At 39.8% G+C, this 25,160-nt stretch overlaps 1 protein-coding gene across 2 annotated transcripts in view; it reads left to right on the forward strand.

The window, feature by feature from the left end:
• The window catches only part of FRS2 (fibroblast growth factor receptor substrate 2), a 35,677-nt gene extending 12,342 nt beyond the window's left edge, over positions 1–23,335 (forward strand). The window contains exons 1-7 of one of the 2 annotated variants that reach the window (XM_083574558.1): positions 2,214–2,350; positions 8,960–9,059; positions 9,762–9,853; positions 10,693–10,879; positions 15,588–15,746; positions 15,994–16,157; positions 16,444–23,335. In XM_083574558.1, the coding sequence (XP_083430684.1) occupies positions 9,788–9,853; positions 10,693–10,879; positions 15,588–15,746; positions 15,994–16,157; positions 16,444–17,433 (1,566 nt within the window). In that variant the 5' untranslated portion in view covers positions 2,214–2,350; positions 8,960–9,059; positions 9,762–9,787 and the 3' untranslated portion in view covers positions 17,434–23,335. Of the gene's footprint in view, positions 1–2,213; positions 2,351–8,959; positions 9,060–9,761; positions 9,854–10,692; positions 10,880–15,587; positions 15,747–15,993; positions 16,158–16,443 lie in introns of those variants that run through there. The other variant, XM_083574557.1, reaches the window with a different exon arrangement.
• The last annotated feature ends 1,825 nt before the right edge of the window (positions 23,336–25,160 follow it).

Below are 25,160 nucleotides of genomic sequence, written 5' to 3' on the forward strand. Positions count from 1 at the left end.
TGATCAAATTTTTAAAAAGTATAGCAAGTTTATCTTAATATTAAAAGTGATGCCTTTCAGATGAATTGTTGGTGTATTCTCCACTTCATTGCACCAGCATTAATAATTTGAAAATTAGCTTCCTAAAGATTCACCAGGTGGCAATCTTGGAAACCACTAGCAAATTGAACCATCATTAAGACAGTTGGGTGAGAACTTGCCTTAGGGGAGTTGCCAGTTAGTTTTCTACCTCTCCAGAACGTATTCCATTCTCAGTGTTGGAGCTAAGCACTGCTTGCTGGTGAGTAATTCACTCAGCTGATAGGCAGACTTCATACCTTTTAACTACACACTCCATTCTCCTTGGAGCCTAGGTGCTGTTTTTTCTCAGAGAGGTGGCAAGTGTGAACATCAATTTTTCCTCCCTCCCACTTTTCCTCACCATTACAGATTGAGACATCTATTGCGGCAATGGCTGTCTTTGAACCATGGAAGCAAAACCAGGTCTTTGGTAATTATGTACCTCTTAGTGAATAGGGCTTGGGGCCTTTTTGGTGGCTGTGCCCAAAGTTTGGAAGTCCTTCCCTAGGAAGGCTGCTTAGCCAATTTCAGGTGCCCTTCAACTGTCTTGACAAAGACTTAAAAAAGCAACCTAGACAGGCCGGTTCAGCTGACTTGACTTCTTAATTTGCAGCTTGCCTTAATAGGTTTTACAGCTCATCTTATTATGTGCGATGTGGCTTTGATTTGTGTTCTCTACTAACTATAAAATGGACTTACTGTATTTTTATTATTACCATTAGCCACCTTTGGTGCTATATGTAGAAAGGCAGCTATAGAATGGAGATAATAAAGAAAAGTTGCTTGCTGCAGTCATATCAAGTGTTCCTCCATGTCTACCCATTTTAGCTCAGACTCAGTCGCACTGGCCTTCAGAGGCACTGAAGGTGCCCTGTCTCTCCCTTCAGGGAGGCATAAAGCTGGTGGCAAACACAAATTTTGTTTATCTCTAATTGGAGTAGGACGCTGGTGGCGCTGTGGGTTAAACCACAGAGCCTAGGACTTGCCGATCAGAAGGTCGGCAGTTTGAATCCCTGCAATGGGGTGAGCTCCCGTTGCTTGGTCCCTGCTCCTGCCAACCTAGCGGTTCGACAGCACGTCAAAGTGCAAGTAGATAAATAGGTACTGCTCCGGCGGGAAGGTAAAAGGCGTTTCTGTGCGCTGCTTTGGTTCGCCAGAAGCGGCTTAGTCATGCTGGCCACATGACCCGGAAGCTGTACGCCGGCTCCCTCGGCCAATAAGGCGAGATGAGCGCTGCAACCCCAGAGTCAGCCACAAATGGACCTACCTTTACCTTTTACCTATATAGAGGAAGATGCATTGCAGGGAGTTGGAGTAGATGACCCTTGGATCCCTTACAACCCTATGATTTTATAACTGTCAGGAGCTGGGTTCATAAGTCTGTGAGTGTTCCTTCACAGTGTCCTGTTTAAAGAATTTGAAATTGCACAGATGGGATATTAGAAAGGACCTTTTTCTGTAGAACTAGGGGTGTCCGGCAGAATTCCGCTTTGTATGTAAACAACAAAGATTGGCATGCTTTTGTGGCTAGACAGGGAAAAGAAAGCTTATTGGAGGTCTACAAGGTATTTGAAGCGTCCCCTTGTCTCTCCCAAGTAGTACTAGGTGCTGGACAAGCGGTAGGATAGCATGTTGGAGCTGCTTTTGTGTCATCACAGTCCAACAAGGTTAACTCACTAGTTTCTGTAGAGGCTGCTTTTGGCCAACAATACCCCAAATTTGGGGTTACAAGAAAATATTCGTATGGGAACTAACTTGGATTATCTTACTCCTTAATAAGTACTTTTGGCATGCTATTTCTGTCGAGAGGATTCTGGCACCAGCAGTGAAAATAAAAAACTGCTTCCAATTCTGTGAATCTTACACTGTTGTTAGGATGACACACTAGTCCTCATTTCAAGTTCAACAGAGCCTAAGCTTAAGTATCTCTTTGGATTCTAGAAGTATCCAAACATGAAATATTCCCCTCCCCACCAGGCAACTACTTTTATCGTGAGGTGTCAATGTCCTGAGACAACTCTGTATGCAGCATGAAAGCAATTTCAATTGCAAGAGAAATGCAATGGACAGTGGAACATAATGACATGTATTCTGTCCTTGCAAATACTTTTTCCTGAACAGTTTGTGTATTTAATTTTTTGATTCAGAAAAATGTATTGACTGCCAGTAAACTAATAAGAAAAGCAAGTAAGAATGATTTGAGTTGGATATGGCATGGTTGCCAGAAGGAAGAGGAGAGGATCTCCCTGATGTGCAGCCAGATTTAGGAACAGGAGACAAGAAAAAACAGGTGACTGGCTTTTGTGTGTGCATTATTGTAAATGGCATAAGGCCCAATTTTAAGTCTGCTACTACTTCTTTCTGTGTACTGCAATAGTAATAAACCCTGTTTGACTCAGTACCGATGTTTACATGTTTCAGTCACACCCAGTAGAGATTATTGCTTGTTTGCTTTCATTATTGGTTGCTTTGACAGTCAAGATTAGTATGCTAGCACTGTAAAGTATAAGAACTCTCAGCATAAAGATTACCTCTTGATAGGTGTGGGAAGGTTCCCCCCCCCCCCCAAAAAAATACTCTTAAGACATTTCATATTCAAAAAAAGCATGTAAATAGAAAGCAGAATGCTTTGGCAATGCCTACTTGTAGGTTGTAAAGTTCTTTGCATTTGTATTGTGTGCTTTCCAGGTGGCGCACAAGTGCTTAGTTGATATTAACCTCATAAAATCCTGTTAAAATCTTCTCCGGTGTTTCTACCACTGTTAATGGAGAGATCTTCACAGACTTAAGAAGTTGTCCATCCTTGTTTTCAGAGCCATGGAGTGTTAGCCCATGCTATGGCCTTGTACCTTTTGATTATCTCAGCAATAAAATTACTTTTACCTAATCAAGTAAAGCCTAGAGTGCAGTAAAAACTGGGAGGGTGAATGGGCAGAACTGGACATCTTTGAGCACTTGAAATAAAATTGGCTCATTATCTGTATTTGTCTGGCAGGGACAGTTGGAGGATTTGTAATTTCATTCCTCTCTTTATTAAGAAAGGACCTCGGTATCTGGACTGCATTTCCCCCTTCTTTTTACCAGTAAAAGTCAAAGCAGACAAATTGTATTCTATGAGATAACTTACAAAGTAACTGAAATGTGTTTCTATAATCTTGATTCAGGAAAAATACATTTTTTGGCTACCAGAAATTCATGAAACGGGGTTTGAACTCAGATAATTTTTTGCAGAAGGCTTCCATTCATATTTACAGCAATCTGTACTATAGATTTATGCGGAAGACAAAAGAACCTGATGGCTTCCGCTATGTGTACTTAAAAAAATTAAAATGGGTTCCCTTCTCCTTCCCTCTTATATTTGAGCATAAGTTTTTAAAGCTTTGCAGTAAGTTTGTATTTCTAAGAATAAAAAAGTGTATAAATAATCGGAGTAGTTTAAGTTTGTATTTTTTAAAAAATGTGTCAAAATGAAAACATTTAAATGGGGGTGGCGTTGAAAAGTACAAAGCAGCAACTTCTCTGGAATTGAGAGAAACTATTCCCAACTGGTTGAACAAACATTTTGGTTGCCAGCTAGGGCTGACTTTAAATGGACCAGCTGCCTGTGTCAGCAGCATAGGGTTACCAGGGTAACAGTGACTGTTTAAAGAAGAATGTAGCTGAGAGGGCAAGTTTTTGATCTGTGAGTTAAGGGAAGGAATTTGGTGTGATCATGCATCAGCCCTCCTAATCACACACACTCAAGCACTCAAAGCTATGTGGGCGGTGTGTAGCAATTTACAATTCTGTTGAAGCTTGTGTGAGGCTTCCAATTGCTTCATTTTCGTAGGAGCCAAAGCACTTGGAGTGTACTATGAAAAACAGTACATTTGTGATTTTGAGGAATAGTGATGAGCGACTCACTGCTGTATGTGACACGCAGTTTGTAAGTGCAGAGATAATTGATACCTCCAGCCTCTGGATTTTGATGACTTGGCTTTCCCAGGGACAAGGAACATTCAAATCCATCTTCGGATAACACTTATCTCAAAAGGAACTGTAGATTTAGTCATATGGATTTTTTATATTACTGGCTTTTTTGTTACCTAAATTATTTTATTTCTAAATGATATATTCAAAAGATAGAGATAAAAAGATAGACTAGGCAGTTATCTATCATCTATCATATTTATAGACCACCCTTCACCTGCAGGTCCAAGGGTGGAAATACACAAAATTAAAACTAAAATCAATCAACTATATTAAAACAAGCCAACATAAATTACATACAAACCAAATGGCAATAGCCGAACCTTCTCTCAAAGCCCCCCTCCCCCTGCCGATGTGTGTATTCACCCGATGATAAAATGAGAACAATGTCATGATACGACATGGTTTAGAGGGAATGTCATTGCAGAGGCGTGGGATCACACCCATAAAGCCCACCCATGAGTCCCCACCATAGCGATCTTATTGGGTAGGGGACCCTAACAGGGGTTCTCCTGTAAATATTAGCACTCAAGCTGGACAATATGAAAGGACACTGGGGGGGTTGGACTAGATGATCCTTATGGTCCCTTCCAACTCTACAATTCTGTGATTCTAATCGGAAGTTTGTAACCCATATTAACCAAAGGAATATTTCAAATGATGAAATGGTGCAGGCCTTGTGAAAATGAGTTAAATAACCATTTTAAGAATTACTGTATGTTCTTGCAGCAGAAATATTAGAATTTGAAGGAGCAAACATGAAGAGAGATTTCTAAAAGTTTCAGACTTATCAATAGTGTAAAAGCTGTTTCACGATTTCAGCTTTTCTCCTTCAGAATGTTGGATTTTCTCCTCAAACTGACAAGTTCAACTAAACTACAGGCATTTTTTAATCAGCTGTTCCAAGGATTAAACTGTGATGTTAAGGTTGGGGGAAAAGGTCTTGCCTCTTCTGAGACCTTTAATATTACTGGTATTTGAGGAATGTGTTCATAAAGTTTGAAACTGAATGTAGTCTCTCTTTCATGTTCTGAAAACAGGCAGCTTTGGCGCTTCAGTCTGAATCTTAGTAAATACCTTATTTTGTTGACTTCTCTCAGTTTATTCATTGTACGTTTAAGCATCTCCTTTGTATTCTGGTACAAGAAAATTATAATAGTCACTTATTGTATATTAAAACTTTAGACTGACTAAAGTGGTGTGTTCTTGTTTGTTTTTGCTAGTTCTTCTAGTTAAAAAAAGGTCTTTAAAAACTGGCAAATCTAATACTATCTTTGTAAGTTTCTTCAATTCCTGCATTCCTTCTTAGCCTTTGAATGAAAAAGTGGCTTGGTTCACATGTTACAGGAAGCCAAACTATGGCTTGCCATGAATGACCAAGGGCGCTGCTGGACAAATTGCTCTTGCCCTGGTCTTCCTTTTCCCAAGGCAGAGTGAAACAAGCTAGAATGCTGGCTTGTTTCCCTCAAAATAAGCCACAAGAGGAAGTCTTGGTTGAAGAGCCAGGCCCTCTCTGAGAAACAAAACAATCTTTAAAATCAGTATTCAGTGCATTGGTGGTTAACAGCTTGTCTGCTAGATTTTGATCTAGTGAGATGTAGTTGGCTTAAGACAGCAGGTTTCTTTAAATCAGACACTTCTGTTAGTTTAGGTATCCCTAGTTTCAGTGACTAGAACCAGGAAGTATGCCCATGATTTGTTTCTCCCTTTTTAGCCACTGGATATTTGTTTCCTCCAATAACGATGCAAATTATTTTTGTTCTGAGTGAATAGGACGGCACTTTTTTTTCTAAAAGAAAAAAAAAAGGCATTTTGATTGCAGAACTGCCATTCAGGGTCCAGCATTTTAAAATGGATACCTTCCTATACCAGTATAATGGAACCAAACATTCAGTTGCCAGCTCTCTACCATCATCTGTGCTTAGGTTTATCAAAATAAATAATCACAGCCTTTTCTTCAATTAAGGCTAAATATTGTTGCCCCGCATTTGTGGTAGGCAACAATGCATCTAGGAATTACTCAAAGTTAAGAACTTGATTATCCAAGGATCAGACTAGTATATTTGCACCCTATCGTAGGATAAACTTCATAGGCATATTCTTTGAATGGTTGACTCACATTAAGCAACATTTGCTTTTTAAATCCATGGTAACTATTGCCCATATTGTTAATCTATAATTTATGTGTGCTCTGCAACAGATAAAGCTGAACATTTTGTTTCACCAAACCTTTAAGTAAGGTTTGGCAATGAAAATGGGACCCTCTTGTGAGTCCCTTAAGAAGACTCTGGTGACAAAGAAAGGAGACATAGATATTTTTCTGTTTGTGATGTTTTGAAAGACTGTGCTCTAGAGCAGTGTTTCCCATTTTTTTCTGATCATGGCTCCCTTCCAAATGCCCCCCCCATCCTACTGGTAGAAAGAGGGGGGAGATGGGGGGGTCGGGTGGCGATGTTTCTATTTTACTTACTATATGTAGGGTTTGGTGTCAGCGTTGCTTGTGCAGGTTCTTTGCTGTTCCCCTTGGCAACATCTGAAGGCCCTGATCTGCTAGGCGCTGGGGTGGATTACACCCCACGCCTTGCAGAGTCAGGCCCAGGCTGCTACCCGGCCCAGCGCTGGTGGCAGCTACAAGCAGTGGGCAAAATGGGAGCCTCAGCAATCACCCTCTCTTGCTGGAAAGAAACCAGGACTGCTCCAAGAAAATGCAGGTGGCAAAAAGAAAAGGCAGGCTGCCTCCTGGTGGGATGCCCCCTTACCTGCTTGTGATTGGCCAAGCAGATAGCCAGCCAATCAGGATTTCTTTTTAAAAAAATATTTTTTTCTTTTCTTCTCACTTCCCTCTGTGACCTCCTAGCCTCCTGCTGTGCCCCCCACCCATTTACATAATGTTCACCTGTGGCCCCCTTGGATTATTCTGCTCCCCCCAGGGGGCCATATGGCCCCCCAGTTGGGAAACACTGCTCTAGAGTTGTGGATCAGATGTGTGAGCTGTATAAAAAAGCAATAATAGCTGTGTGTAAACTTACAGAACACAAATGGAGTCTTCCCAATGCAATATAATTATGCAAGATGAAAGGAATGCCCAGTGGGAATGTTTACTTTAGAAAACAGTAATGCTTTATTTAATACACATAATTAAACAGCTTTTTGAGTGAGAAAAAAAACCTTCTTATAACAGTGGCTGCATAATAAGAGCCAGGTTCTGATCTTGATAATTTGGTCCATCTGTGCTGAATTAATTTATGTTTACTACAGCCTTAGCAGAAGTACTTGATTTTAATTTACGTAACATGAAAAGAACTGACCCAAGTATCTGTTTAAATAGAAACAGACTAGATTGCACAAATGAAGGGTGGGGCTTAGTACTTGACACTGAAGCAGAAACAAAAATGTTGAATGGAGCTTTGGTAAACCACTGTTGGTGACCACAACACATATTTTCATCTCTTTTGGAGGATAGCATCAAAGGAACCTGAGAATCACAGAATTGTAGAGTTGGAAGGGACCCCAAGGGTCATCTATAGCCCAGTCATTGCAATGGAGGAATCGCAGCTAAAGAATATTTGACAGATGGCCATCCAACCTCTGTTTTAAAATATTGAAAGAGCCAGAGTCCACCACTTTCTGAGATAGCCCGTTCTATGCTCGATCAGCTCTTACCGTCAGAAAGTTCTTCCAAATGTTTAGTTGGAATCTCCTTTCTTGAAATTTGAATCCATTGCTTTGGATCCTACACTGGATTTGCACAATGTTAACCCATTTTTTTTTAGTTGTCAAAAGGCTTTCATTTAATGGAATCATTTTTGCCCCACCCCAAATATGTAATGTTGACAGAATGAATATTTGTAATATTGCAACGCAAGTTAACGTGTAGTCGGTGCATTTGTTCTTTTTAAAGTGTGTGCATTATATTCTGCTTCTGAGAGAAGTAGACCTGTTATATCATTACCACCTTGTGTTGTGTTAATGGGAAAGAATGTACATATTAGGACCTTTTACGGGGGTGGGGGAGGTTAAATATTTATTTTCTTACATTTATGCCTCACATTTCTTCCACCATGGAGCCCAAGATAGCATACCAATGGTTTCCTGTCACTTACCAGACCTGATTTGCTTTTGCAACGTGGTGACTGCAAGTGCTATATGTGAGACTCATCTGAGATGTTCTCTAGTTGCACATTTGAACAAGAACTTCTACATAATACTGCACCAATGTGTAGTATATTCTTTGAAGACGTAGTTCTTCTAAGATAGCAACATACAGAACAAGCATAGTAAGAGGCTGACTTTCAGAAGATAGTGGGAACAAATACTAGGAGAAAGCAAGAAGCTGAAAGATCTTTGCTTCAGGAAAAGACTAGGCAACAGTCCCCAATTACACTCAGAGAATCTGTATGCGAATCTAGCTCAAAACTGGAAGAGAGGAGTTGATAGATGTTTGGAGCAGTTCTGAAGCTTTATGTGATGTCAAAAGACCTCCCCTTTCCCTTTAATGCAGTGCTAGCTACGTATATAATTTGGCTGCTTCAGTTAGCCACTTGGATGCTTTTCTAGTAGACATTGCAAGCGGTCAGCCAGAAACCTGGTGGAATTGTTGAAAAGTAAATGTAATAATTGATCCACACACCCCTCCAGCAGAAGACATCTTTGCAATATCTTATGCTGTCTGTTATGTTATTTGTGTTTCTCGATTAAGTAGCAATCTTCAGTTAAAGAACAGAATGGTGGTAAAAATACTGTAACAGCAAAAAATATAGTGTTTTTATGAATTACCCCTTTTAGAATGAGTTATGGCCAGCACATGTGTGCACACTTATTCTCTGCAAATATTACTTATCTAATTTGTTTTGCTTTCGGAACCAACTTTTATTCAAAACAGCTTTCTTGAGCCTCTATAATAGACTGTTTTTAAAACTTTGATTTTTAGGTCGTAACTCATTTATGTGGAAGGGCGACATGATGTTTTGAAGTATGACAGAAGTACTGATGCTGTACCAGAGGCTAGAAATATTAATGGCCAAATCTAGGTGAGTGTATGTACCTTTGGCCAGATGTTTCTCTTCACCACCTTCTGAACTTGCCTGAATAGTTAAAGACCATGCTCAAGGTGGCTCGCAACATGAAAATAAATACATAATTACAAATGTAGTAAATAAAACACATCGAAAAGTTCACAACCAAATCGAACAATTCACATAAATCATAATAAGATCTAAAAAGAAATACAAAAAAACAATATCAGTAACAGCAACAAATACTAAACAAATCCCCAGGCCAAAAGTCTGTTCAGCAGCCTCAACTTTTGTAGCTGGAGGTCCCAAGCCAGGTGGAATTAGACCAGCAAGGCAAGGAGCAGGACTTCCAGGATCTTATTGTGAGTAAGATCCAGTTATGTCCACTCACTTGCATAAAATGAACTAATGCAACAGGACTTCCAGTTTACTCCTGGAGCAGATTTGGGGGGGATGTGGGGCCTGGAGGGGGAAAGGAGGACCGGGGAATCCCATTGCCCTAGTGGACGAGTACTCACTCATGCCATGTTGGTGCTCACCCTATAAAGTATTTTTCTACAATACATGCTTATATTCTGTCTGTCTCCATTGATGTACAATTGTCTTTCTTCTGCCAATTTTCTTTAATGCTTTGGGTATATAGTCAATTTATATGCCATTTGCATGTTTGTTTTCATTTCTCTTTTTGAAATGCATTCTCTTTTACCTTGGTTTTAGCAATCACATGGTCTTCTAAAGAAGTCATGGGTAGCTGTTGTAGCTGTCCAGATAAAGAAGCAGTCCCTGATAACCATCGAAACAAATTCAAGGTAGGGTTTTGTCACCTTTAATGGGCACAGAATTCAGATTATGTGGTGGCAGGTTAGGGACAGAAAATGTGAAATCAGTAGGGCAATTTGGAAATGTTTGGATTTTTCTTTCTCTTTTGGTGGACTTGCTTTTTAAGTAGATAGGTTGTTCAAAAATAAATTAAGCCATAGTATTTGTAGTTCATATAGTATCCGACTCTTGTGTAATTACCACAGAGACAGCCTAGATTTCTGTCTTCACATCTCTTAGCATTATTAGCTGAAGATACAGTGGTGCCTCGCAAGACGAATCCGTTCTGCGAGTCTCTTCGTCTTGCGGATTTTTCGTCTTGCGAAGCACGGCTATTAGCAGCTTAGCGGCTATTAGCAGCTTAGCGGCTTTAAGAAAACAAGGAAACAAAGGAACAAAGGAAACAAACTCGCAAGAACTCGCAAGACGTTTCGTCTTGCGAAGCAAGCCCATAGGGAAAATCGTCTAGCGAAGCGACACGAAAACCGAAAAACCCTTTCGTCTTGCGCGTTTTTCGTTTTGCGAGGCATTCGTCTTGCGGGGCACCACTGTAGTTAACCACCACTAATAGCCAGTCTTGAAATGCCTAGAGGGAGGGTGGAAATATATGTGGCCTGCATAGTCATGGCCCCATGTTAAGAGGAAAATAAAATACATTTGAACTGTATTATATCAGGAAGCCAAATTTATTTGTTAGTTTTATAGATTTATTTTATAGTTTTAAATATTTGTATCAAATATTTGTTCAGTAGGTTTAGGTAAGGTACATGACTGTGGCTTAATAAATTGATGTTTGCTTTAAATATATAGTATCCATTTTATTTTATAGGTTATTAATGTGGATGATGACGGTAATGAGTTGGGTTCTGGTATAATGGAACTTACAGACACAGAACTAATCTTGTATACCCGTAAACGGGATTCTGTCAAATGGCATTACCTCTGTCTGCGCCGTTATGGCTACGATTCCAATCTCTTCTCATTTGAAAGTGGTCGAAGATGCCAAACTGGACCAGGTATGTATAATAGCTTTTTGCTTGTTCCTATAGAAGACCTAGAAAAGAGAAAGGGAGAGTAGTCACTAAACACCTGTATTTTGAACAACAGTTGGTCTGAATTAAAACAAACAGACAGACAAAAACCCTCCCCTGCATTTTAATGAAATCCAGGTTAGTACTTCCTACCTTTCTGAAATCAGAAAAGGATTTATTCAGATCACCAAGTAGGAACCTTAAAATGATCAATCATCACTTAATACTTCAATATGCTATTAAGACCTCTGCAGTGACCCGTATCTTACCTGTCTATGAGAATATACTGACTCGTATAAAATGGAGCTACTTGGTTCACTCAGGGAAATTGCACTAGCTTTGTAGTTTACTTTGACCTGCTGACCATCTTGCCATACTTTTGAAATACCCCTCACTTTCTAAATCAACTTCCCCTGTAGCATGGAAGCACAGAAACTGGGTTGTTTTTGTTGGGTTTTTTTGGGGGGTGCTGGTGGTGGAAGATATTGGATTACAATCGTGTGTCAGAGATCAGTCAGTTGCATACTGAATATATTGCAGCACTTATGCCAAAAGCTTGGATAGATTGCTTGCTTACTTTAAAATATTAATAGCCTACCTTTGTGCCTCAGGGCCTCCAAAACTACTTACAATAATAGAATATCAACATACAGGAAAGCAGTTGGACAGAAGGTTAACTGATGGAGTATAACAAGATTGCAGAGAAGCTAATGGATGTTTGATATCATTATTGGCTATTTAGTACATATCCACACCTGAATCAGGGCTTTTTTGGGAAGAGGGATTAGAAGGGAAATAGAGGTGACAAGATACGGAAACTTGACAAAAAATTAACAACCCTCTTAAAGAGGTCAGATGTGATATTACTGATGATCTTATTATTATCTAATTATTATTATTATTATTATTATTATTATTATTATTATTATTATTATCTAAAAATAATAGGCAGAGAACTTGTCACTAAAAATGGGCCTCCTTGCTAGAGAAGTGGAAGGAAGCCAATGCCACACATTTTAAAAAGGGAACCAATGGACAGCCAGGAAATTACAGGCTTATTAGCCAAACCTCTATCCCAAGTAAATTGGTTGAAGGCATAATTAAACCTAGACTTATTAAACATGCTGGGTGGAAGCCAGCATTGCACAAGCAGACTTCTTTTTGCACAAAAGGACCTCACTTTTATTTCCTCTCTCCTGCGTGCCCCCCAAATCTGCTCCAGAGGGTTGGGGAAGTCTCTGAAGCAAATGGGAGTATGCTGGTGGGAGGAGTGGAAGGTGGAGGCTCGTTTTGTGAGCAGAAGTCCATGCATGGGCACCATTGGATACAATCCATAGAAGACCATATTTGAGGAAGAATCAGTATGGTTTCTGAAAAAGGAAGTACTCTCAAAGCTTTGGTGTGCTTTGGCAAATATGTAGATAATCCAATTGGCTTGGTATGCCTGGGAATTCCAAAAAGCTCTTTACAATATCCCTCTTCAAAGGTGCTTAACTTTTTAGATCTTACATTTATATCCCACCTTTCCTCCAAGATGCTTATGATTCTCTTCCTTCCCATTTATCCTAGCAACAATCATATACTATAATATTTGGTGATGGCTATTGTTTTACATTGCTTTTAAGAAGCACTTCATGGATGCTAGTTGTGTCATCGGCTATTCTTCTCCACACTGAAAGACGCTCAGTTGTTGGGGAGAAATAGGAGAGGGTTGCTGCTTTCATGCCTTGTTTGTGGGTTTGATTGAGTTTTGGAACTCACATAAATTGCCTTTTGTAAATCATATCTCAGCTCTAATCTCTCCCCTAAAACTTTGGTATGGATGAGTGATATAAATTGGAACATTTGTAAATCCTCAAAAGTGCAGTGCCATTTTTATTGCTCATGATGGGTTGGTTTGTTTGTACTAAAATTTATCAGAAGAATCTTCAACCATTCTTGGTTAACGTTTGAAAGCAAGTATATGTATTTGGAGACAACTGTTTAACAATGCTTTAGATCCCCACTTAATCCTCATTAAGTATTACTAAATGTGGCAGAATGAAGTGTCTTTATATGGTTTGTCTTCTGTAACTACCAAAAATTATCCTTTTTCTCTCCAGCCTGTTGTGTAAGCATCAGTGTTCCGACTTGTGTGAGGGACTGTGTTTATTTGTGGTGTTAAGTGTTCTCGATTTAATAGCAATCATAAGGAAAACTATTTAATTTCCCAACAGTGTACCGTATATTTAAGGTACCCAAACATTATGAGCTACAGTTTCACAGTGTCATCTCTAGTTGGTGGACCATCAAAGCATTTTCAAAGGTCGTATCAGTTGAACCATAATTCTTAAAATGCAAAGCAGACCTCCATAAAAAAAGAAGATATCTACCAAATAACAGTGGAATGCCACAAATCTTACAATTATATTCTATTCTGAAAATGATCACAAGTACATAGATTCAGTGCATTTTGCCATTTTAGATCAACTTCTCTTGAAGCAGGCATAAAGAATTGCTGTGGGGAATGAGCGTCTTCTCAATCAGTTCAGTTATGGCTGTTTTCTTATGTGCCCCCTGATTCCTAATGAGGTTCAGATGACACTACTGGTTGCTACTGGGAAAAGTCACATTCTCTCTCCCCCCCCGCCCACATACAAAGTAGTATTGTGTTCCATAAAGCATATTTAGGATTGTCATGAAAGTTGCATTAATGGAACTTGTTTCTATATAACAGGTTAATATGTTAGTTAAGCAAAAGCATTGCTGTAAAACCTGTGTTTTGGGTATCCCTCAGTGAGAGCATCAGTAATGGTGGGTAGGCTTTCTTATAAAATAACTTGCCAGTCATTTCCTAAAATGCAGGGACAAAGAGGAATTTGATTTTTAAAAAATGTTTCTAAATTCAAAAGTCAATATTCAAAACAATGCTTTGTATCCAGTAAAGTTTACCTTTAGTGCCAGGGCTTCTGCATTTTGCAATGGAGCTCCAGCTCCTTTTCCCATGTGTGCTCCAAATCTGTTTGGGGATTGCCCCAACCCTCAGGAGCAGATTTAGGAGAGGAAAAGGAAAGAAAGTTGCATTGCCAGGTGGAAGTCCTTACGTTAGTGGGACAACTGGGTTGGATACAACCCACAGTTTCATAGATGTTAAAGGATATAATTAGATGAGTGTACTATGTACCAGTTATACCACAGAAGAATGTTGGATGAGTTATAGGGCTTGTGTTTAGTTCATGCCTCTGCAGATGTTCAGGGCAAGTGCTTAGGGTTCGTCAGTAGACGTTCAGTTGGGAAAGAATTGTCAGTTGTCTGAAGACAGAAAGTTCAAAAGCTGTTGTAATAAAATACAATAGCTTCCAGTGTTTCATAGTCAGAGCAGAACCATTGAAATGGGCTTGGGTAATTTTATTGATGTTGCTAGGTCTACTTCACTGTTTCCCAGACTTGGGTCTCCAGGTGTTTTCTGACTACATCCCTGATCTAGGTCCTGCTACCTAGGGATGATGGGAGTTGTAGTCCAAAAACAGCTGGAGACCCAAGTTTGGGAAACACTGGTCTACGCTAAGTATGGCTAACATTGATCATGAACCACTAATTGTACTCAAAGCCCATTAAGAATAGGATTCCATTTCTGTTGTGGACAAATTTTGGCGTATTCATTATTTTATTTAGCAGCTACCTTGGAAAAATATGGACTTTTTGTAGCACTGTGGATCACAGTCCATTTAGTCTGAAGCATTCTCTGAATAGGTTTTATAGCATAAATGAGTTGTTGAGCACAAGTGGTAGACAACTGTGGAGATGATGCCAAATTTAGTTGATGACTAAATACATGAATATTTGAGAGTGTGCATGACACAATTAGATACTGTCTAGAAATTTTTTGTTATTATATTTGAATTTTGCTCAAGGTACTCCTGCTCTTAACACACAACCAATTTGCTAAAATTTTCAGGTTTTACAGTCTGCTACCACACCTAATTGTGTTGGCTGAAACAGAGTAGTGGACAATAGTTTTGATATGTTAGATAAGCTAAAGCTCAGCAGTAGCAAAAACACATACTTGTTAACAAGAATGTCAACTTTAACTTAATGCTTTCAATGGAAGAATAATCCAAAGCTGCCAACTGCACTGGTTCTCTTTGCTGATGATGGTAAGTTGGGCTCCCTCTGCTGTCAAAAGACAAAGTGGAACAATACTAGAGGAAAATCCATGGTATTGTCTACTTTGTTTCTGTGTCTATCCTTGAGACCAAAACCAAATTGGCTTTGTCTGTATCACCCAAATCTGTTTTATATTCCTTCTTCCCTTAACCTTCACATAAACTTGTACCCTTTGTCAGATCCTTCTTACCTCTTTGTATAGGAATTTTATATTGATTTTGTTACAAATATCGAGCAGAAAACCTGAAATACAATTTTGCTGCAGCAAAACAGTGCTCTTTCAGGGACTATTGCTTACCAATAAAGTTTTGTTTCCTGAATTTTCTCTCTCTGGTTATTGTTGCTTTATCCACTTTACCTTTTGTTTAAATCTGTGATCATGAGGAATTTAAAACTTTTCAATATATATATAAAAGGGGTTTAACATAATTTAGTTTGATAGGCCTTTTTTATTAACAGGTATGTGCTTAAATGGACTGTACAACACCTGTTATTGGAAGCTTACTTTATTCATTCAAGGTATCTAACAGATTCTATGTTGTTGTAGGAATATTTGCCTTCAAGTGTGCTCGTGCTGAAGAATTATTTAATATGTTGCAAGAGATCATGCAGAATAATAGTATAAATGTGGTTGAGGAGCCTGTAGTAGAAAGGAATCCACATCAAACAGATATGGACGTTCCAAGAACACCCCGCACACCTACCAGTAAGTTTATTTTTTCTGAGTGTTGAATATGACACTTGAGCTCACTTGCCATGTTCTCATTTGAAGTGTCTTAAAATTCATCATAAGATTTAGACCTCATCGATTTCAGATGATGAATATTGCAGGTGAATTCACCCACATCTGCTGTTATTTCCCAAGCATCCATGCATGCTAATTGGTTGTTACAGCAAATAATAAAAGAGTGCCATTCAATACAATAGGGTAACTGGATTTTCTTTTTAATCAGCACCTGGGTTGAGTGGCCAGAGTCTACCCAATGGGTATCCAAGGTATCCTTCCTATGGAGATGCTTCATCACATCCCTCCAGCAGACACCCTTCTGTAGGGAGTGCCCGTCTTCCATCAGTAGGTGAAGAGTCAACTCATCCCTTGCTTGTAGCAGAGGAGCAAGTAAGTGATTTGGGGTTTGACTACACAGTTGTCATATCCCAGTCTTAATTCTCTTCCGCTTTCTCATGATTGCTGTGATAGTATAAATCTCTATTGAAATCGTTGCCAGTCTTGTTCTCTATGGTAGAAGTGCTCTGAAGCAGGTTTCTGGACTGAGTTCATGTTGCCTTGTACCTACCCCTTTGGGATATGACCGAAAAATGTGTTCATAAGGAAAAATGGAGTTGGACAATGTGTGAAGTAGCCATGTGACCCCACAGCTGACACGCTATTCTGTCTTTTGCAGGTCCATACATATGTGAATACAACAGGTGTACAGGAGGAAAGAAAAAACAGGCCAAGTGTGCGTACACCTCTGGAGCGAAGGGTTTCTAATGCAGAGACAAGCAAGGCAAGGGAAGATGAAACTTGTCCAGATGACAGAGATGCCCAGGTTGTACTGGAACCTGAAGGAGTCAAATTTGTTTTGGGTCCAACGCCTGTCCAGAGGCAGTTAATGGAAAAAGAAAAAACTGAATCCAGTGGGAACAGTACTCAAGGTGGTGGAAACAGTACTGAAACTAGTGCCAACAGTACTCAAGCTAGCGCGAGTAGTAACAATGAATGGGACACTGGGTACGACAGTGACGAACGCAAAGAAGTTTCCTCTGGTAACAAAATAGCGTATGAAAATGTAAATAGGTTGTCTATCCCTGGTGCCCCAGGACTCAGGAGAGGTCGTCTGATATCATCCAGTACCTCTGATACCCAGAATATCAACAATTCAGCTCAGAGGAGAACTGCATTGCTAAATTATGAAAACCTGCCATCTTTGCCTCCAGTTTGGGAAGCCCACAAGCTAAGTAAAGAGGAGGATGACAGTTTAGGACCAAAGACACCGTCTCTGAATGGCTATCACAATAATTTAGACCCCATGCATAATTATGTCAATACAGAGAATGTGACGGTGCCATCAAGCGCTCACAAAGTGGAATATGCAAGACGCCGGGACTGTACTCCAACGGTCTTTAACTTTGATATTAGGCGACCAAGTTCAGAACACAGGCAGCTCAATTATATACAGGTTGATTTGGAAGGTGGCAGTGACTCTGACAACCCTCAGACTCCAAAAACTCCTACCACGCCACTTCCACAGACTCCAACCAGGCGCACAGAGCTGTATGCTGTGATAGACATTGAAAGAACAGCTGCTATGTCAAGCTTGCAGAAAGCACTGCCACGTGACGACGGTACTTCTAGGAAAACTAGACATAATAGTACTGACCTGCCTATGTGAGCCTGGAAAGCATTAGTTAAATCATTTGCACCTTTTTGAAGTTTTTTTAAAATGAATGCTCTGTTTTGATTTTTAAATGCTACACCACATGTTATAGATCGATAGATTTTTTCTGAATGCTTCATGTCATGTGCTTATTTAAAGGGAATTTAAGATAGAAAGAGTATTGAATAACACTGTTTCATTTTACAATGGTAGTTAACAGCTTTCAGACAGTGTTGCCATCTTCTTATAGTGCCTATTGCATTGGCTGAAAGTTGGATAACATGCCAGTTCTGGCAGACTTGGCCATGTGCCTAAAGTCACTGAAGGCATTATGACACCTTTTTTAATGCCTCCTGAAACTTCGTATTAACAAGCAGGTCAGTATTTTCTCTCATAGCATAGGCCCGTAGATTCACATATTCCAGTTGAATTTATGGCATCATGTGGCATCAACGAGAGAGATTCTGGTCAGTTTGGGTTGAGCCATAACAGGGTACAAATTCCTTTTATCTAGCATGTGTGGGCTTAATGATGGTCTGGCACATAAATCAGTGCTTAGTTGATGGGAGAGGATGACAGGCAGCTGTCATCCTCTAAAGCCCTTCTAGTAGGAGCAGCTTGTGACGGTCCTGCACTGTGTAAGTCTATTAATAAAGTCAATTACTAAATTTGAAATTTTAATACTGAGTAGAGTGCCATTACTTACGAGTGGCTGACTTGGGAGGGATGAAATCAGCAGTTTCATAAATATATTAGAGTATCATTTAGCACTTGGTTTCAGTCCTTGAAATAATGACCAGATGCACTTTAAAACCACTGACCATAAATCCAGCAGGTAGTAATTTTTTAAAAATGCTGTTTTGTCACAGATTCATTTGCACTTCAGAAAGACACTGTGTTGCAGTTCAAGGTTTTGTTTTTTTGCTTTTTGCTTTGTCAAATCAAAAGTAGCAGTGACTAATCTGAAGAAAGTGTACCATTTAGCAGGGAAGTAAGATAAACTTACACTTTTTTGTGTGTAAAGGTGGCATAAAGAATATGGTATGGTACTGTATTGATAAAGAGCTATAAATTGTTTTTGGCCAGGATGCAGTGGATGGCATTCCTGACTTTGCTTACTGCTGGAGCCCTCTTTGTCCCATTATGCCCCCCACCCCACAAAGGGCTGCTCCCAGAATTCTATTGAGAGCAACATCCCATGCAGCTGAAAGAAAAAAATCAGCAACCGTTCCATGTAGATGCAGAATCACTATCTGCTGCGGTTGCACAGAGCTCTTTGGATTCCAACTTAGATTTGTTTCTTCAGACCATCCTGAGAAAAGAGCTTCGGGATTGACTTGCCACTGTCGCATGCGAGAGTGGGTTCTCTTTACGTCAGTGTTCCCTTTCATCACAATCTGAAATTTGCCTTGGCTTAGATATCCACTGCAGACTTCCAAGTGGCAGCTTCAGGTTTTTCCTGTACAGTTGTACAGATATTTGTGAAGTAATATCACAATTACATTTAATGTATGGTCAGACCTTTCCATTCTGTAAAATGTCTTTGCTCTTTCTTGCTTTTCATTTTGCGTCGCCATCTCTCCTGTACAGCCTTTAAGTTGCATACTATTAATTCTGTACATAGCTCTTGTTCATTGTATTTTATATGTTGCCTTTTGTTCAATTTCCATGTTGTCATGGGAAAGCTTTTGGGGAGGCCCACGTATAATATTGTCCCTTGTCAGAAAGGCCTTCTTTACTTGCACAAATGGAATGGTGCATTATAGATGTTTGAGTACAAACAGTTCCCTGGCACCTTAGAGAGGGGCGTATAGGAGATGTGAGCATGTATTGGCTTCTTCCAGATAACATTTGCAGGTCAATGTAGCAGTCAGAATGCTGGGCTTGACTATATCCTATGCTTTACCAAAACAAGCCGGTAAAGTGGTTGTACAAGTAATAGTTTGCTTGAGTTGGATAAGGGCCACAGCTCAGTGGTAGAACACATGCTTTGCTTGCAGAAGGTGCCAGGTTCAATCCCTAACATTTCCAGATAGGTCTTGTCTGAAACCCTGCATAGCTGCTCCAGTTCGTGCTGTCAGTGCTGAGCTAGATGGACCAATAATGTGACTTTTGGTATAAGGCAGCTTCCTATGTTCCTGTCTGCATCTGGGTTCTGTGAAACAGAGACCCCAGTCCTAAACATCTGCAATGGGGTATCTGCCTAGGATTCTAAGCATGAAATCCTTTCAGTGCTGCCATAATGTGCTTTTTGTGATATGGTTCTGTTATTGACATCAGTGTGTTGCCAGCAGAGCAAGTCTTTGAATGGAGGAGCTACTGAATATGTAGAGAATATCTGGAAGTAATATCTCTGGATATATAAATGTAACCCTTTTTGTTTGCTAGTTTAACTATCACTGAATATTCCCGGTATATCTGGCATCTGCTGATCTTCCCTGGTAAATTTATCCAGTCATTCCTCAGTTTCACAGTAAAAGAAGCTTGCAAAGCAACATCACAGCAACACAGAATAGCTGAGCCTGCAATTGCAAAGGAAAAAACAGCTGTTAAAAACTGGTGTGATACCATGGAGAGATCTAACAATTTCAAGACATTTTAAAGGCTCCTGGGGGCAGGGGTGGGATTCTGGTGTGTTTTCCTCACCAGAAAAAGAATTCCAGAAATTATGTAAAAAATGGAAATATATATATATATATAAGCATACTATCTTATCAAACATAAACTTTCCTTCTTTAAAAACACAAAATGTAGTATGTTTTAGAACATATTGGTACTGTTTAGTTTATTTATGAAATTTAAAGTTATAAACATCTTTATTTTATTTAAACAATAATTGCAAATCTATCCAGGGTTAGGGTGCAGCAGTTTAAAATTCCATGTCGAAGGTACCTTGCCAATGTTCACTTGGAAAAATAAGGAAAAAATGAAATGAAATACAGTATTGAAGCGATCAATATTGTAGTAAACAAAGGAAAGCATGGGCTTAAAATAGTATTTTAAACTTAAATATTTTCATGCGGAAACAGAATATGCTGTATTTTAAGAGAGAAGCTCTGGAAGTACACGTTCCTATAATATAATAGCGGTTTTACATTTGGATAGTCTGTTAATAATATATTATAGGGTTATTATACTTAAACAGTTCCTATACTTGGAATCCAGACCCATGCAAAGTTACAGACCAGCTCTAACAGCCCTGATCTGTGCTGTAAGAGGGATTATGATATGGTGGAGGTATCCCATCTGCCAGGCTCCACCAGTGGATGGGCCTAGCTGCTGAAATGGTGATGATTGAGTAGTTAATGCTAGTGGTGTTTCTGCTGGTGATACCAAGGGTAGGACGCCCAAACCAGGACATTGCTAGAGTAAAGGGGGAGACACAACTAGCAAAGTAGCTTAAAAATTAAAATCCTGTCTTCCACTCTGGTCAATTCTGTGCTCTACCTGGGCAGGGTTAAGATTTCTCTGTTAATTGGCTTGAGCGCCACTGAATTCAGAGGAATTTGTTTTTGAGTAAACATGCATAGGAACAGCTGAAGCATTCACTGGAGCTGCAGAGAAAATTATCTCTCCTGAACAGTTACTTGTTTTATTTTTAGCCCATATGATCTCAGTAAATATAATTGCAGATAGTAGCATAACTTGTGTTTTTTTGCTCTGAAAGATCCATAAGTTCTGAATCTATAAACTTTCAATTGGAACTTCATGGACTTCAAACAAGGACCAATTTCCTGTGAATTTTGAATTAAGTCTTAGTGTGTTGCTTTTCCGATCATAGCAGCAATGCTTTTATCAGTAACATTTACTACCTTGGTCTGAGAGATTTTCAACACTGTGAACTGACTGCGTAGTGATTTTACTTTAAAATTGGTTTTTAAAAAGTATTTTCCTCATTCTGAAAGAAACTGCTGCATAATTTTTTTCTATGTTTCCCAAAACTTTCTTGTAGATGGGAAACTAACATATCTCAGTACAGGAAAAATAGATATAATTCAGGTTTTTTTCTTTTGGGCCGTCACGACTCTATATACATGCCCTTCAAATTGAACAAAACTATGTTAACAGATAATTTTATTTTTTTTAAGCGAAGTGTCTTCCAAAAAAAGTTGAGTTCCATACACAAACCCTCCCATAAAAAATCACTTAAACTTAGTATATAAAAAAGACTCTGGCAAAGCTGCTTTTCTGTTCAGTTATAATGTTGCCTTCATTTTGATAACATTTTAAGAACTCAGCTGCCTAAAAATACCTTCCTGCTCATATTTATGTGAGAATGTAGTCAGATATACAGCTAGAATCCTTCATGATGGAAATGACAGAAGGAATGGGACGTTGTGAATTGTTTTGGAAACAAATTATTTCTTTTTCTCTGTCCATCAATGAATGGTACTTGGAAGTAAATAACCTGGTACTTGAGAAGTTAGGGGACTATTGATACTCTCTGAAAGCAACTGTACATTGAATGTGTCAGGATAATCTGAAATCCTGTTAAATATATTTCAGCTAATTGGATCCTGATTGGCAGTACTGCATGGTGTTAAGCTCTATAATTTTGCTTGAGGAAAATAGGTATTATGAAATATACAGTAGTATGTAAAAGGAAAGAGGATACGATCATAATTTATTTTTGAGAAAAGCTTAGATTTGATCAATTGTCTTGCATCGTTCCCCTTAATCATCTTTTGTGTCTTATGTACCTGAACACTATCTCCTTACATGTGTGTTTGAAAGAAACTAGGGTAGCTCTTTATCCTTTTCTGACATCCAAAATAGCTTTCATGGTTTTATCTCTGTCTCTTCAGGGAGACAGTGTGTCTAATTAGCTGCTATCAAATGACAAGATATGCACTTTATTGGAGACTCATCAATGTTGGGATGCAGTCATCATTAGCAGATTTGAGTCTCTGTTTGTCATCAGTATTAATGTTTGCATTGGATCTGCAATGTGCTTAGTAGGAGAGCACTGAACACATACTTTTTGGAGAAATAACTAGCATGTTGTTGACATTTCCTCACAATATCCTGCAAAAAGTGGCAATAACCTTTCAGTAATACTATCTATCCACATTTTTTTTTGCCTGAAAAGTATACAAGACACCATTTCTCTACTGTCTTTATGTTATAACATTAGCTGTAAATCATCCAGTCATTTCGATATCACAGAAGGGCACAGCGCAGGTGCACCTACTGCTTCATTTTGAAGTCTTTACAGTGTAATAATTTTACTTGTGAAAAGTACAAGACACAATGTTATAGGTTGACATACTTGCAAAAACAAGGTTTTACCAGAGGTGCTAATGAACATGTGCATATTCTGGAAACTCCTCAGTTAATATCTTTAAAATCATAAATCTCACTCTCTGAATTTTCCATCTCCAGGGTTCTTTGTATGTGTCAGCAAAATCCAAATTCTGTTGTTACACCAGTCAGATGTGCATATGCTGATTTTGCATGCTTTCCTAAGAACTGTATTTTGGAAGACAGTGACAGAATAGAATGGGAGAGCTAGTTGGATGGAGGCTATTTAGGTTTGTAGATGCAGGTGTCGAGAAATAGGAGCAAAGAGCTGTGGCAGGCACTAAAATGAGGTTCCTAGGTCACGGGAAGTCTTGACTCTCCTTAGATAACATAGATTTCACCAGACTTCAATCACATATTTCCAGGGGTTTTTCCAGCTACCAGATTCTTTGAAAAGAATAAAAGAAGCTGGTACTAATTCCCAGGGTGCCAGATTTCTGTGTCCAATTGTACCTTTTGTGCTCGTGCAGCAGTCATGCAGAGATACTGAACACATACTCAGCCTTAACCACCTATCACCTGGACAGGATACTCTGCTGAATTGATCAGTTGATGAGCCCAAGTTGAATAGCAGTCTAGTAAAATGTGATTTAAGAGAATAATATTGCCAACCACCTTTTTAAGTCTACGCATTTTTCAGTAAAGTGCTTTATTTATACTAAAGGCAAAAAATTGCCACGCCTATCGCAGATAAGTGGAGAAAGTATCAGCGTAGGGAAAACTCTTTACAAGCATTTGCTTGATTGCTGTATTGGGCTTTTTTTTGTACAACGTAGTACAGTGGTACCTCAGGTTACAGATGCTTCAGGTTACAGACCCCACTAACCCAGAAATTGTACCTTGGGTTAAGAACTTTGCTTCAGGATGAGAACAGAAATCATTAGCTAAAGTGGTACCTCAGGTTAAGAACAGTTTCAGGTTAAGAACGGACCTCCAGAATGAATTAACAGATTGAGGAATCCTGACAAGACAGAAGTACTGTTTTTGGGGGACAGGAGGCGGGCAGGTGTGGAGGATTCCCTGGTCCTGAATGGGGTAACTGTGCCCCTGAAGGACGAGGTGCGCAGCCTGGGAGTCATTTTGGACTCACAGCTGTCCATGGAGGCATAGGTCAAATCTGTGTCCAGGGCAGCTGTTTACCAGCTCCATCTGGTACGTAGGCTGAGACCCTATCTGCCTGCGGACTGTCTCGCCAGAGTGGTGCATGCTCTGGTTATCTCCCGCTTGGACTACTGCAATGCACTCTACGTGGGGCTACCTTTGAAGGTGACTCGGAAACTACAACTAATCCAGAATGCGGCAGCTAGACTGGTGACTGGGGGCGGCCGCTGAGACCATATAACACCGGTCTTGAAAGACCTACATTGGCTCCCAGTACGTTTCCGAGCACAATTCAAAGTGTTGGTGCTGACCTTTAAAGCCCTAAACGGCCTTGGTCCAGTATACCTGAAGGAGCGTCTCCGCCCCCATCATTCTGCCCGGACGCTGAGGTCCAGCGCCGAGGGCCTTCTGGCGGTTCCCTCATTGCAAGAAGCAAAGCTACAGGGAACCAGGCAGAGGGCCTTCTCGGTAGTGGCGCCCGCCCTGTGGAACGCCCTTCCAGCAGATGTCAAAGCGATAAACAACTACCTGACATTCAGAAGACATCTTAAGGCAGCCCTGTTCAGGGAAGTTTTTAACGTGTGATATTTTACTGTATTTTTGGTTTCTATGGAAGCCGCCCAGAGTGGCTGGGGAGGCCCAGCCAGATGGGCGGGGTATAAATAATATATTATTATTATTATTATTATTATTATTATTATTATTATTATTATTATTATTAAGTTCTTAACCCGAGGTACCACTGTACCTGATGCTCATGCAAAAGTGGGCACAGTAAACACGGTCCCATGAATTCTATGGTGGTGCTCAATTTTCCTGCACAACATTGCGTGTTAATATCAGCATATTCTGTGGTTGGTGCCGATTGAATCTTGTGTTCTCCCCTCTTTGTGACTGCTGCTTCACCTCTCATTCTCCGTTCACTTTTATTACAATTTTTCAGCAAACTTGCATTGTTGCACCCATTCACTTCTCTGACAAAATCAGCGTCACGGCCCTGTCAGGCAAGGAACGTCCAGAGTGATGAATTAACTCTGTATTGTCAAATGTACACATAAAAGTTAGGAAAAGGCATGCCTATCAGTCCTGCATCTCTCAGCTACTCCTAGGCGTCCACTGGATGAGGCAGTTGTTGCTCCCGACCTGTGTGCAAAGAGGCAATGACTCTGCCTTCATGTAACTTGTTTCTGCTCCTCCTGCTTCAATCCTCTGCTGGTTCTGGGAGACAGTGGAGCAGGAGAGGTGAGGGTGTGGTAGTCCTTTCCTCTACACCAGCCTGGCCTGTCTTCCTCCTGCACCCATTCTTTTCTCTCCAACCCTGCAGCTTCTGCCTCTGATTC

Source organism: Podarcis filfolensis, assembly GCF_964270895.1.
Source record: "Podarcis filfolensis genome assembly, chromosome: 10".
NCBI lineage: Eukaryota > Metazoa > Chordata > Lepidosauria > Squamata > Lacertidae > Podarcis > Podarcis filfolensis.